We start from the raw sequence: 12,753 nt of genomic DNA on the forward strand, positions 1-12,753 counted from the left end.
ATCCTTTGGGAATTTCCAGCTAAACTATGGCCTAAAAAATTAAGAGTAAAAAAGATTAAGTTCTGTACATTGCACAAAGTTACACGTACATAGAACCACTCAAGTTCAACAGTAGACAATTACCAATAAAAAGTGGTAATGCTATTAATTGAAATAAGGTCGAAAATAACTAGAAGCTATTGAATATTATATAGAGTAATAAATTGATTTGCTAATGGGAATGTTATTATAATATTTTTGCTGCAAGTGAAGCTGATTGGTACTTTACTCGCAGCGGAACAGAAACGTATTGTATTGGTAATAATATATTTTCACATTAGTGCCAATACAAATAGACTATTAAAACCAATTTTGATAAATGACATATGATTGGTCAAAGCTCAAATCTGATTGATTTTATAGGTTATTTGACCTAGGTACAGTACTGGCAAATGTTTTTGACCAAACCCAGTGTTAATATATATATATATATATATATATATATATATATATATATATATATATATATTTGAAAATTAAATAGTTCACTTATCTTTTCAGCTACTGACAGTTTCCTGCTGTTGCATTCTTAAAGCTGTAAACTTCAACTGGAACAAGATGGTGACTTTTCAAACATCCTCCTCTTTCACGTGATTGGTGGATTTTGTCGTGCTCTAATTAACTTGTTACTAAAATTGCAGAGAAGATAACTCTTTGAATGAGGAAAAGATGAGGCAGTTTCTGTTATTTTATTAAGGGTTGACATGTCAGGTTTTTTAATAATGTAATATTTTTCAGAAATACATAAATTGCACTTTTTCCTTAACCATTTCAGTCCCCAAGCCATTAAGCAATTATCTAATTATTCTCCATTCTCATTGTTAGAGTGAAGGTTTATGTCTCATTTTACAATATTGTCATTTAGACCATCTGGGAGTAACTTTTCTTATAAGAACACCAATATTCATTCAAATCAGAAATCTTTGGGCTTTCTAATGGTATAAGTAGCAAAATTGTAGCTCAATCACTGAAGAATGTATAGAATGTCAAACTTGGTGAATATAAAAATTTGACAAAAACACAATGGTACATGATTTCAAAGACATTATTTTTATTATTATGACATGACTGAAAACATAACAGAGGATTGACGAAGTTGCAAAAAAAGAGGAAATGTTCGAGATTTTCACTTCCAATACTGAACTCTGGCATGGTACGCTTTCCAGCAGTCTGAACCGCGTTTGATGCACAAGTACACGTTGCAGGTTTCACACCGAATTGAACTCTTGACTGATTTGTGTTGTAAGTCTTTGTAAGCCTTCTCTAGATTTTGCTGCGATTCTATCAGGTACTTTTTCTGGCAGACTGCACAGCGGTGATCTTTTGACCCATCAGTAGGCCACTCGGGACAGTGTAGTTTGCTCATGTCTAGACGTATCTCCGGATTGTTGGGAGTGGCAGCTGGTGTGTTTGTCCTAGTTGACTGTCGGGAGAATGACTTTTCACCTATCCATGTCGTCAGTATCTGCAGGACAAAGTCTCTGAATTCCATCGGCTTTTCCTGGCCATGCTTATAGAGCACATAGGCGTTGTACAGGGACCAGTGAAAGCATTTGCGGTCGATTCGCGCGTACCACTTATATGACTTTCGAGAGCGATCGAGTCTTGCCATTTTATTATTGAGGTCCACACCACCCATCATCTGATTGTATACGATGATGGATGGTGTGGCCTTCACTGTCAGCTTCTCACCTTTCTTATTTCTACGGATTACAGTTGGTGGCTCAGACAGCTCAGCTCTGACATAGTTTGACAGGAAGTAGATCGGTTTCTTGTCATTCCAGCGGGTTGCTACAATTCCTGTTTTTGCACACTGGAGCCACTTAGAATCCCCTTGCTCCAACCTCCGAGCTTCCGCTTTGGTGGCTATTAGCTGTTTCGGGTACTCCTTTCGGTTGGTCATACATGTACCAGTACCAGACATCTGAAGCTCACGTAGCCAGTGGAGAAGATAAGGTGACGTGTAGTAGCGATCAGTAACTACATGGTAGCCTCGACCCCAGTAACTTTGAACTAGTTTCAGTACTACTGCGGCAGAGTTTTTCACTGTGGTCAAGTCCTCAAAGTCTCTGTCCTTCCCAGAATAGACATCTAGGTTTAGCGCATATCCGCTGGAAGCACCACTCGCCATCCAGACTTTCACTCCCCATTTGATTGGCTTTAAGGAGTCGTAACATTTCCCACTCTAGCGACCCCGAAAAGGAATCATGCACTCGTCTACTGACAGATCCTGGGAGGGAGAGTACTCTGCTGTGAATTGCTCTTTCATGTGGTTGATGAGGAACCTGATTTTGTAAAGTCTGTCGTATTCAGGATGGCTACGATCCTGAATTGACGTCTCTTCATTACAGTAATGCAGGTAACGTTTTATCTGGTCATACCGTCGTAATGACATGACAGTTGAAGCTTTAGGCATCTGGAGAAGCTCGTACTGCGGTCTCCAGATACTTCGCTGCCTATCCTTGCAGAACATTTCTATGAATGCTCGGAGCGCGTAGAGCGCTCGGAGTTCGTCTGTCTCGAGTTTAGTTCACTTTCCATAACCGCTGTAGATGGTACTCTCGCTTATCTTTCATCTGGCAGCATTCTCGTTCGTGAAATCACATACTGATTGTAAAAGTTTCTCATCGTAGAACAGCATGAAGAAGTCAGCTGGCTTTGAATCAGCAGGCATTACTCTTGTTGGTCCATATGGTGCAGCTGGGTCAAAGTTAGGGCTGCACATTACTTTCTCAGTAGGCTGCCAGTCGAACGTGGGTGTTGGGGTATTATCCAAGTCAGACAGGATGAATCCCAGATAACCTGGTGCTGCCAGATTTCCTGAACTACCGTCATCACCAGAGGCTCCAGTAGGAATGTTGGTAGCAGTACTAGTACTAGCAGCTCCAGTATCAGTTGTACTAGTAGGTCTACTAGTAGTAGCAGTACTAGTAGAATTTGAGTCCAGCTGATCAAAATATGAATCCCAGTCGAAATCAGCACCTAATTGTGAGTCATCATCACCAGTATCAGCATCAAAAACAATGTCCCTTGTTCTAGGATGAGCTCCAGTAGCATTGTCCACAAAATCATCTGAATCATACTCAAAATCACTAGAAAAATCCATAAATAAGCCAGCACTTCAAAATGTTACTACTTTCAACAATCAAAAATGGCCGCGTAGTTGTGTGTTTCCTTCCGTATATTTTCATTGGCCTTTACTCAGAAAACTTTCATTGTAACATGGTTCAATATTAGCCAATAAGGGAAGCTTAGCATCTCTTCTTATTGGTTGGCTACTCTAAGACTTCATTTGGATTGGACAAAGGCTGAAATTAGTCTATGCCAAATAGAGTTACACTAAAGCCTCTACAGAGGCTAGGAGGACTGTGTGCAGACAACTCCAAGCCTCCACAGAGGCTTGTAAGGCTACAAAGTGCGCTAATGGGAACAGCTAAGATCTTGAGGCAAGTGCTCAAACTCCCAGTTCTCTGGTAGGAGACCCGAGTTAGAGCAGAAAGTACCACCTATAAGGGTTAACCGGGGTGAGGAAGCAATTTATATACATATACATATATATATATATATATATATATATATATATATATATATATATCTATATAAAGTGTTTCCTCACCCCGGCTAACTCATATGGGTGGTAATTTCTGCTCTAACTCGGGTCTCCTAACATATACCTGGAGGTTTCACCACTCTCCTCAAGATCTTAGCTGTTCCCAATGGCGCACTTTTCTGCAACTCACCTGAGTTGATTGCTGTTGGTATCTGGGCAAGCTACATTTTATGCGCCGGTGTCCTTCTGCCCAGTGCCCCAATAACCACTAGAATTACAATTATTCTTACATTCCACCAATTTTAATCTCCTCTCTATGAGGGAGATATTTCTCTACTTTTTCTTTTTTTCTGCTAGCTATATTTTAGTCATTCGGTACTGCTATGCCCAATGACTTCAATGAAGCTAGCAAAGAAATGAGATATTTTTTATGTATATACACTACTAGCTGCACTATCCAGCATTTCTCAGGGAATAAAAAGGGTATTAAACACAAAATTTATTTATATTTAACATACCGTGTACATTATTTAACACGCTAACTTCTAAACTTCAAATCACCAGAAAATACTTTGGTCCATCAAAAACTAACTGTAAATGTTTTCAAGCTTTTACAAACAACAGTAAATTTTAAATTTCATATCATAAAATAATTGTTCTGTCAAAATAAATTAGGAGGAAAAAGAAAATTATAACAGTGTTTTGACGTAAATGTGAAACCATTAGCAAATTGTGGAAAGATACAGTATAGTCTGTTTAGCTATGAGTACAATGAAAAAGTACTTGGTATGCAATTATATGATTTTGTTTGTTTCAGTGTTGGCATCATAAAGTGAAAATTTCGTACAGACGTTTAAACTGGTAAAGAAACCCATAGTAATTATCCAATTGTGAGTATAATCTACAAAAAATTATCATTACATTTTACTATGTGCACGTCTGTCTTGAGTTCTTACCTTCAAAACAGATATGTAACATAGCCACCGATTCTAACTTATATGAATTTTGTTTACTGAAAACATCCTTGAAAGAAGTTGTTCAATGCATTTTAGGAAACTTTTAACTGAAAGTTTTATCACTTATCTCTTTGCAAATATTGTTATCATAACTGATAAAAATTAACTGAGATATAATCGCCAAATTTCGACTTTGAGAAAAGTTATGCTTGATACTGTTTAGAGAAAAACAAATTAGCCTTAGTACAGTGAGATGACAGAAAGCATTTTGTTTCATAGAGTTATTAGAATTTATAGAGTTTAATTTAACACAACTTTTAATGTGAAAATACCTAGAAATCAATACGCTGTTATCAGAGTTTAAGAGCGTAGTGTGGCTGAGAGTCTTCGGATCAACTAAAATAAAATTGGAGAGCAAATAAATGTAGGTGTAAAATAAATAGCAAGTATATAAACTATAAAACATATGATTTTGTCATGATACAAATAATACAAACTGATAATGCCAAATAAAAATTGTTATTTCGTTTGTAATAAGTACAATAATAACCAAATGTTAACTTTTGAGGAACTGTTGTTGATATCGTTTGTTAAAAAAGATTAGTTTTAGTTTAGCGAAGAGAAAAAAAGCATCAAACTTTATAGAGCTAAAATAATTCAAACAGTTTCAATTAATGCACCATTTCCGGTATAAAAACAAAAAAGGTTGTTGACCTATATGTTATGTAGTTAGAGAGTGGATTTGCAAGAGCTTGGGTAGTCTCATGGTTAGCTCACTGGATTGCGAAGTTCATTTTGGTGTTGCAAAGTTCGTGAGTTCAAATCCCAAAGAATGTGAAATTTAGTTCCAAAATTGTAATAATTATACTTGGTCCTGCCAAAGGACAGACGGCCAGCTACATGTATAACTACTAAACAATGCCTAATATAAAAAGCTGCATAAACAAGAACAATAGAAAATTACTCCACCTTAGTACCACCAACATAAGTAAAAAGTGCAACTGCCAAAACAAAGCAGAATGTCCTTTACAACAAAACTGCTTGCAAAAAGTGTTGTGTACCTGGCAACAACAACTAGGCTCGGAAAACTGAGCACAACTGAACTTTGCAAGCATATTTGGAAGCTGAAAAAACAGTATAAATTTTAAAATATATTGAAGCGTTATGGAACATGCAAGTTCATAAAACAACAGATGTTTGTTTGCTTAGCAGAAAAGTTGTACATGTATATTATTGACAAGCCAAAGACATCTACAGGTAACCAACGATTAGAAATCAAATCAAATTGTCCACTCTCTAAGAATTATATCTCTGCTCATTTTAGAGTCAACCAATTAGCAAGAAGAAGTACCACGAGCCAACCAAGCAAAACATCAGCCAATCAAAAAAAGAGCAAGATTATCAGCCACCATTTTGAATTTTGGTTGCGGCCTGAAGATCGACAGAAGAAGTAATGAAACTGCCAGTAATTGCAAATTAAGTACAACTATTTTACATAACTATTACTATTTGCTCCAACTTTTTGTAGAGCTTTTTTGTTTGAGTATTACTCCACTGTAATATTATATAACATACTCAAAGTTTAGTTGTAGTTATATATACAATTGTACATGAACTTATTTATTTAGATGCATTGATATGTAAAACGGTTAATAAATAAGCGTTTTTATAAGCATACTGGATGAATGCCCAGCTTTGCCAAAAAGTCTTTAGACAGAGATTTTGTTATAGTTCAACATTGCAACGTTTACCATACAAACTTTCAAGTTTCTTATCAGATGAATGTTTTGTTGACATAAAAAAAACAAAACTTAAACTGAAAAAGTCCTCAAGTTTAAGTGTAAAATAATTAACAAGCGATGGTTATAGAAAGTATGTTTTGTTATGAAAAACTTGAAAAAATATTTGGTATCCATTTATGTAAACTTAATTCATTTCATTGTTGTCGTCCTAAAACAAAAAATATTGTATGGAGTTGTATATAAACCCTCAATAATTATCTAATGCAAACACCTCTTGGTGAAAATCATCTCAATTGTATACATGAACTGTACATGTTCAGAATTAGTAATAAAACATGATGTTAACCTAAGTAACTATTATAGTTACCTGAAGTAAATTTAGTGTACTTTGTGTTTATGATATGCAAGGAAATTTAACGTTGCAATGCGCTGCCTGGGGTACATTTTGTGGGAAGTTTTCACTTTTGAGACACTCGTATAACACAAACAATGAATCTATCTTAAACAAATTTAGCGCAATAAACACATAATTTTTAAAAAAATTTTGTACTTTACCAAACTAAGCTTCAACTTTCAACTAAGGTTTTAAACACTTTTGTGTTTTAAAATTAGCTTTTACTATAACTTATATTGAATAACGTTGAACTGATATAGCAAGCAACATATATTTCTTTTAGGTGTTGTATGAAGGATTTTTAGCAAATAGCATATCGATTTTTTTGTCATATGAAGGACACCAACCGCCAAGTCTTAATTTGAGAGAAACCTTTGTTGCTATTGTACAGTGATAGACAATTCTGCCTTATTATGACAAGGAGAAAAAGGCATAAAATTTCATAAAGTAAGGCAGACAAAATTTCATAAGGAAAAAACAGACCAAATTTTACGACAAGGGAATCGTAACATGTGCACTGAATTATTCCTTTTACAGCCATTATTGTACAAAATTTGCTACCATACTACTGCCAGCTGTTTAAATGAAAACGGCCCATTTTGCTTCATGATATGTATGCAATTTTTCAACTTTATGTAGTAGCAATTTGTAATATATGTTATTTTCCCTGGTATATTAGCAAACTGCTTTGCAAAACATTTAATGTATACGGTGTTCATTGTTAAATACATGTGAAGCTACAAACACTTTGAAGCTAAAACATCCTCTACCATGTTCCTCACTCTTACAAAACTATTACTTTCACCACCAAAGTTAGTGTTCCTACTAAAATATTTGTGGAATCACTAAAAACTAAATTTGAGTTGGCTATAATGTCATCAACATAAGTAATTTTTTGTTTTCTAACTCGAAGAGGTTTTTACGAAAGCCATTTTAGCACTAAATAGTATCAACTTCAAAAAGAAAAAATGTATGTTTTTAATTCAAAAGTTCTCAAACAAAAATTTGAATTTGCTTTGTGAGTTGAGGTTAATTTTATAAAGAAAACTTTGAACAACACTGTCAAGATCATTAAAGTAATATAGATCATTGGTTACGTTGTCAACAAATAAAAAAACTAAGTTACCACGCAACTGCTGCAATCCGCATACGGTGGTGAAAAGATTAATGAACAATTTAACGTGTAAAATTATGAAAGGTTATACAGTATATGGTAAGAGCCATGTACTGTAATAATAAAAGTCAAGGAATAGGAAGAACAATAGAATGTGAGAACGGCAAAGTCTTGCTGGTAGTTGGGAGCGTTTAGATACTTGGGGCAACATCGTTTGTAAACTCAAACCCAGGGTGAGGCATGTTTTTCATTCCTATAACAGTTTAGTCATTAATATATATATACATATATATATACTTACACCAAGTAATGGCCTACAATGCCAGATGAGGATGAACTTTGGTTTTTGTATATACAAGCATATATCATGCTAAAAAATGTTCTATTTAGGCTATTAAAGCTTCATCAGTTAATATACATTTAGATTAGTATATGTACCTACACTGTATATATGCATATTTACAAACATAATATATATTATTTTTTTCATTTTTATCATTAAATATCTTTGAAAAAGAAAAAATCTAATTAATTTTACAAAATCTAGTAGGTTATCATACAACGAAAGATTAAAAAATGTAACTGAATATATAAGTTTACTTATAATAACCTATCAAATTATGTACATACAACTTATATTAAAAACTAATATAGAAAAATATGAAAAACTTTTTTATGCATGGCTAGAACACTTGGTTAAATCGTATAAATTTATTTTTTGTTTTCCATACTATGCTAGTATTGTTTTAAATAACTTGAATCTAACATTATTTATTTTAACTACTTCCATTTCATGATTACAAGTTGATACATTTGTTAGTAAAGGAGCCAGGTTCACTCGACAATTTGTGTTTCTATTGCTATTAAATCTGAACTTATTATTTCATCAGGTTGTTTAAAATTTTTAACCATGGGAATAAACATCTACTTGTAATAATTTTTTTATACATCAATATGTTTGATGTCAGTAAACTATTTTTGATGATATAAGTGATTGCACAAAATGACATTTTTCAAAAAACCTTCAAGCTGTTGCCTAAAAGATTCAACAAAAGATTGACAACCCAGAAAAATGCTGCAACAATTTATCGATGAAATTGCAACAGAAAAAAAACCACCAGCATTATTCGAAACTTGGAAAAAATATGAAAAATAGAAAGGAATGAACATTTTGAGAAAGAAATATAATACAAATTATGGCATAGCTACGTATTTGCATAGTTTAATCACTACTATGTTGTTTACGCTAGCATGATGTTGCTCATTTTGTAGTGATTTGTTTACATGTAGCACTCACTTTAAGCTAATGTAAGAGTCTTGTACCAAAAACAGATGATTTGGTTCAAAGATTTCTGATTTCGAAGGTATATGAAGGGTTTTCATTATTCCAACCAGTAATGAGTTTAATGCAATAAACAGACAAATTCAGGCTCACTTTTTAATTTCATTGTTTAAGTGTGAGATTGCCAAAACCTAGAATGCCCAAAACAGAATTATTAATTAAGTGTTACCAGAGTGAGGAGCAACAGGAGAAAGACATGAAAAATTCAGTTGAGAGAGACAACATAGTGGATTGCTAGGTTGATTGTTGCGGATATCTAAGATTCTCCAAATTTTAATTATAACTTTTACTCATAGTTAAAAGCCAGTGAATTTTTTAAAGTGTTGTAAGCTATGGATCAATTAAATGTCTTTCAGTGGAGGACAATATACATGAATCCAACAAAGCCCAAAGACTGTGGAACTCTCATACTAAAGCTGAAAATACTTTTTAAAGATGACCCAGCTCCGTTAAACCTTGAATGTGTTGTGGAACTTGATGGCTATGTTGCAAAGCTGCATACAAAAAATCCTATAACGCTTGTACTGAGCCTGGTAGGACAGGGCTCATTTTCTACAACAGACTTTATTTTGCCAAACGGTGAAGTTATTGGTCATGCAACCTACACAGATCTGAAATTGACAGAAGAACCACTCAAAGGTAATTTCAATCGAACCTTTTTAATATGTGAGGGAAACTCTACAAACATAGTAGCTACACTTACACAACATCATAGTTCGCCCAACCGCAAAGCGCTTTCTCTGAGCAACTTCAAACCGAATCTTGACAAACGGATTGGGATTTCTCTGCTTGGAAAGCTGATGACAATCGGGTTAGTTGACAAAGGATTCACTCACTTTTGCGCTGTGGCACCAAACATAACTCTACCTGATATCTCAGAGTTTGTGACTGGAGACTATCTGTCAAACTTCTTACTTAAAGCAGATAGATATCCTGCATTATTTTTTGTTCGGAAAATTGCTAATAATCCAAGCGGTACACCATCTGACTACTTTGGTTTTTTCAACAGTGTCAACGAGCTTTTGTACGTCATGGAGATGAATGGTACATCAAAACTGACTGTTAGAGAGCCTAATAACTACACTCCTATTTTGTTTGTTGAAGGACCCTTAGATTTGAATGCTACAATGAAAGTAACTGTTCCAGAAAACACGCATGTCGGCTACATTGACAAACATTATTTTTTGGACAATGCAGGCTGTAAATTTTTTTGGCGAGGAAAAGTAAGTCTTCAACAAAATACACCTGTTAAAGGTTTTCGAGATCGGCGATTTGCCAGAAGTTATACGATTGCCGAATTTTCCAAAAGTCCACAAGAAGACAAGTTGGTGCTAAAGTACAATATTGAATTTCATCCATTTGGAGTAATGATGTTACTACCCACCCTCTGCATTGCTGCCTCAGAAAACTATGGACTGAAATATAAAACTGTAGAAAAAGTTTCCAGCATTGATGACATTTCACAAATTTTAAGAAAATAAACCAGTACTAAAATCATCACACATTAATTGCTGAATGCACCATATTTTTACTGCAATTGCAATTAGGCAAATAAAAGTATATTTTTTATTATTTCTATCATAGTCTAACTGTCATTAGCAGTAAGAATTGAGATGGTGCCACAATCAACAACAAACACATAACTGACACTAAGCTATTATTGGTACCTAAAAGTTGCTAAACAAAGTGTTAATGTGCTTTAATGGTTTTAACAGGCTGTTCAGGAAAAGAAATTCCAATCAGTTATACAAATGTGTTTAGATTAAAAGTTGAATAAAAGTGTAAATTTCAGAGCATAAAAAGTAGCGAAGTAGCAAAGGCAACACCGGGAATTCAGTATCTAGTCACTAAAATATTTGAGCAACATCTCATTTAAATAAAAAATTTGTTGAAATTTAAATGAAAAACAATTGTAACTAAAAGCACTCGAAAATTTTATTTATCTACATGTATAATATGTAAATCATGAAGCTGGGTAAAATATTTTGTTCAGTTAGAGACAAAGTTTGAAAATGTTCTGGAAGTTCACGGTTATTACTGTCATTACTTTGAACTCAAACGTTTTGAGAAGACTAATTATTGATACTTTCCGGATTTGAACATAACATCACTTCTGTATGCAGTTTTCATTGCCAACAGTTTCATATATGATGAGTCACAACAACCTATGTTTAAAAGTCAATTTCAGGTTTGAAACAAGCACTTTTATGAGTCAGTAAAGTTCATGACAGTAAAATACACTTTATTGTTACCATGTGACTTCACCGAGTTTTCAACACTGATAACAACCTTGATTCGAATGTAAATAGCTATACAATGTTGCTCAATTTTCAAACAAACAAAATAAAACAGGGAATACTTTGCTATAAAATTTCAAAATTTTCTAGCAATAACTTGTGAACAGTTTTACCTATTGCCTGGTATTTTGCAACTTTTCATTTTTTATCAACAGATCCTGTTCATTATTCACGTTTGTTGCCATCAATTATTTGTCATTATTTATTTGTTATTGGTTATTTGGTAATATTTATTCATGTTGGTATTCGTTGTTCCCTATTCATTATTCAACATTTTGGAATCCTCCTGACATTTATTGGCTCAGTAATATTTAGCATTGACTTTGCTTTCTGGATTACTGCCGCAGTAATAAACAGGCCATGTAGGTTTTATAACAGGGACAATAGAGACAGGAGAGCAAGTTTGTGAAAAAGCATAAGACAGACAGACAGTTGATGCAAGTGATATAGTTTGACAAAGACGATGACATTGAAACAGGCTGTGCAGCTTGCGATTTGTTGAATGGTCGAACCGAATGGTTGACAAGCAGAAGCAGTGCAGTTATAGAAATGTATGTTAGATAACAACACAAAGAGAGTGGGGGAAAAGTTAGTAATCAACGGAACACAAGCCAATTACCCAGAGGAGCGAAAGCGTCAATAGGGTAAGAGAGTTTAAAGGTTTTGTTGGACTTTCACTTTCTTCCACTAGTACAAGACTCGATGCATGAGTTTATACATATATTTCTGCTTAATTCATAAGTTGTACAATAATGATCAAGTAACAGGCAACAAACAGGCCAAGAACAGCTCTGCTCTTCTACACAAATGTTCGAGTTTATATAGCTAGTAAGCTCTGCCTCCGTTCTACTTGGCTAGACCCGGCTTGGCCCGGTCTTGACTCGGCACGGCTCTGGCTTGGCTAAACTCTGACCTCATTATTCTGCCTGACTGAGCACAGCCCGGCTCGGCTTAGTTCAGCTCTAGGCTCAGATCTCAGTGAATCACATTCCACAACACTCCCCCCTCCTTTGGAGACCACGGTCTCCAATCTAAACTTTGGGAGAGAGCTTATACAAATCGGCAGATCTCCTCTCCTGTCAGGGTTCTGTCCAGGTCCTCGTCATCTACTTCGGAGACATCTTTTTTGGGGCAGCTCGTGCTGGCTTTAGGGGTCGCCTCCTCCTACACCTGATCTCCCTTGGGCGCTGCAACATCTATCGGCTCCGGTGCACCCAGTGCTTCCTCAGCTTCTTTCAAGCTAGTTGTGACCGAAGTTAATAAATCCTGTAGCGAGGTGTTACCTTCTCTGTCCATCTTCTCAAGTGCTCTAACGTCAT

The 12,753-nt window shown here is 34.9% G+C and overlaps 1 protein-coding gene across 1 annotated transcript; it reads right to left on the reverse strand.

The window, feature by feature from the left end:
- Positions 1-1,165: 1,165 nt before the first annotated feature.
- On the reverse strand, positions 1,166-2,170 carry LOC137404925 (piggyBac transposable element-derived protein 3-like). Its single transcript, XM_068091153.1, has one exon. It carries the CDS (start codon positions 2,168-2,170, stop codon positions 1,166-1,168), a length of 1,005 nt encoding a protein of 334 aa, XP_067947254.1.
- Between the last annotated feature and the right edge of the window lie 10,583 nt (positions 2,171-12,753).

Source organism: Watersipora subatra, chromosome 9, assembly GCF_963576615.1.
Source record: "Watersipora subatra chromosome 9, tzWatSuba1.1, whole genome shotgun sequence".
Taxonomy (NCBI): Eukaryota; Metazoa; Bryozoa; class Gymnolaemata; order Cheilostomatida; family Watersiporidae; genus Watersipora; species Watersipora subatra.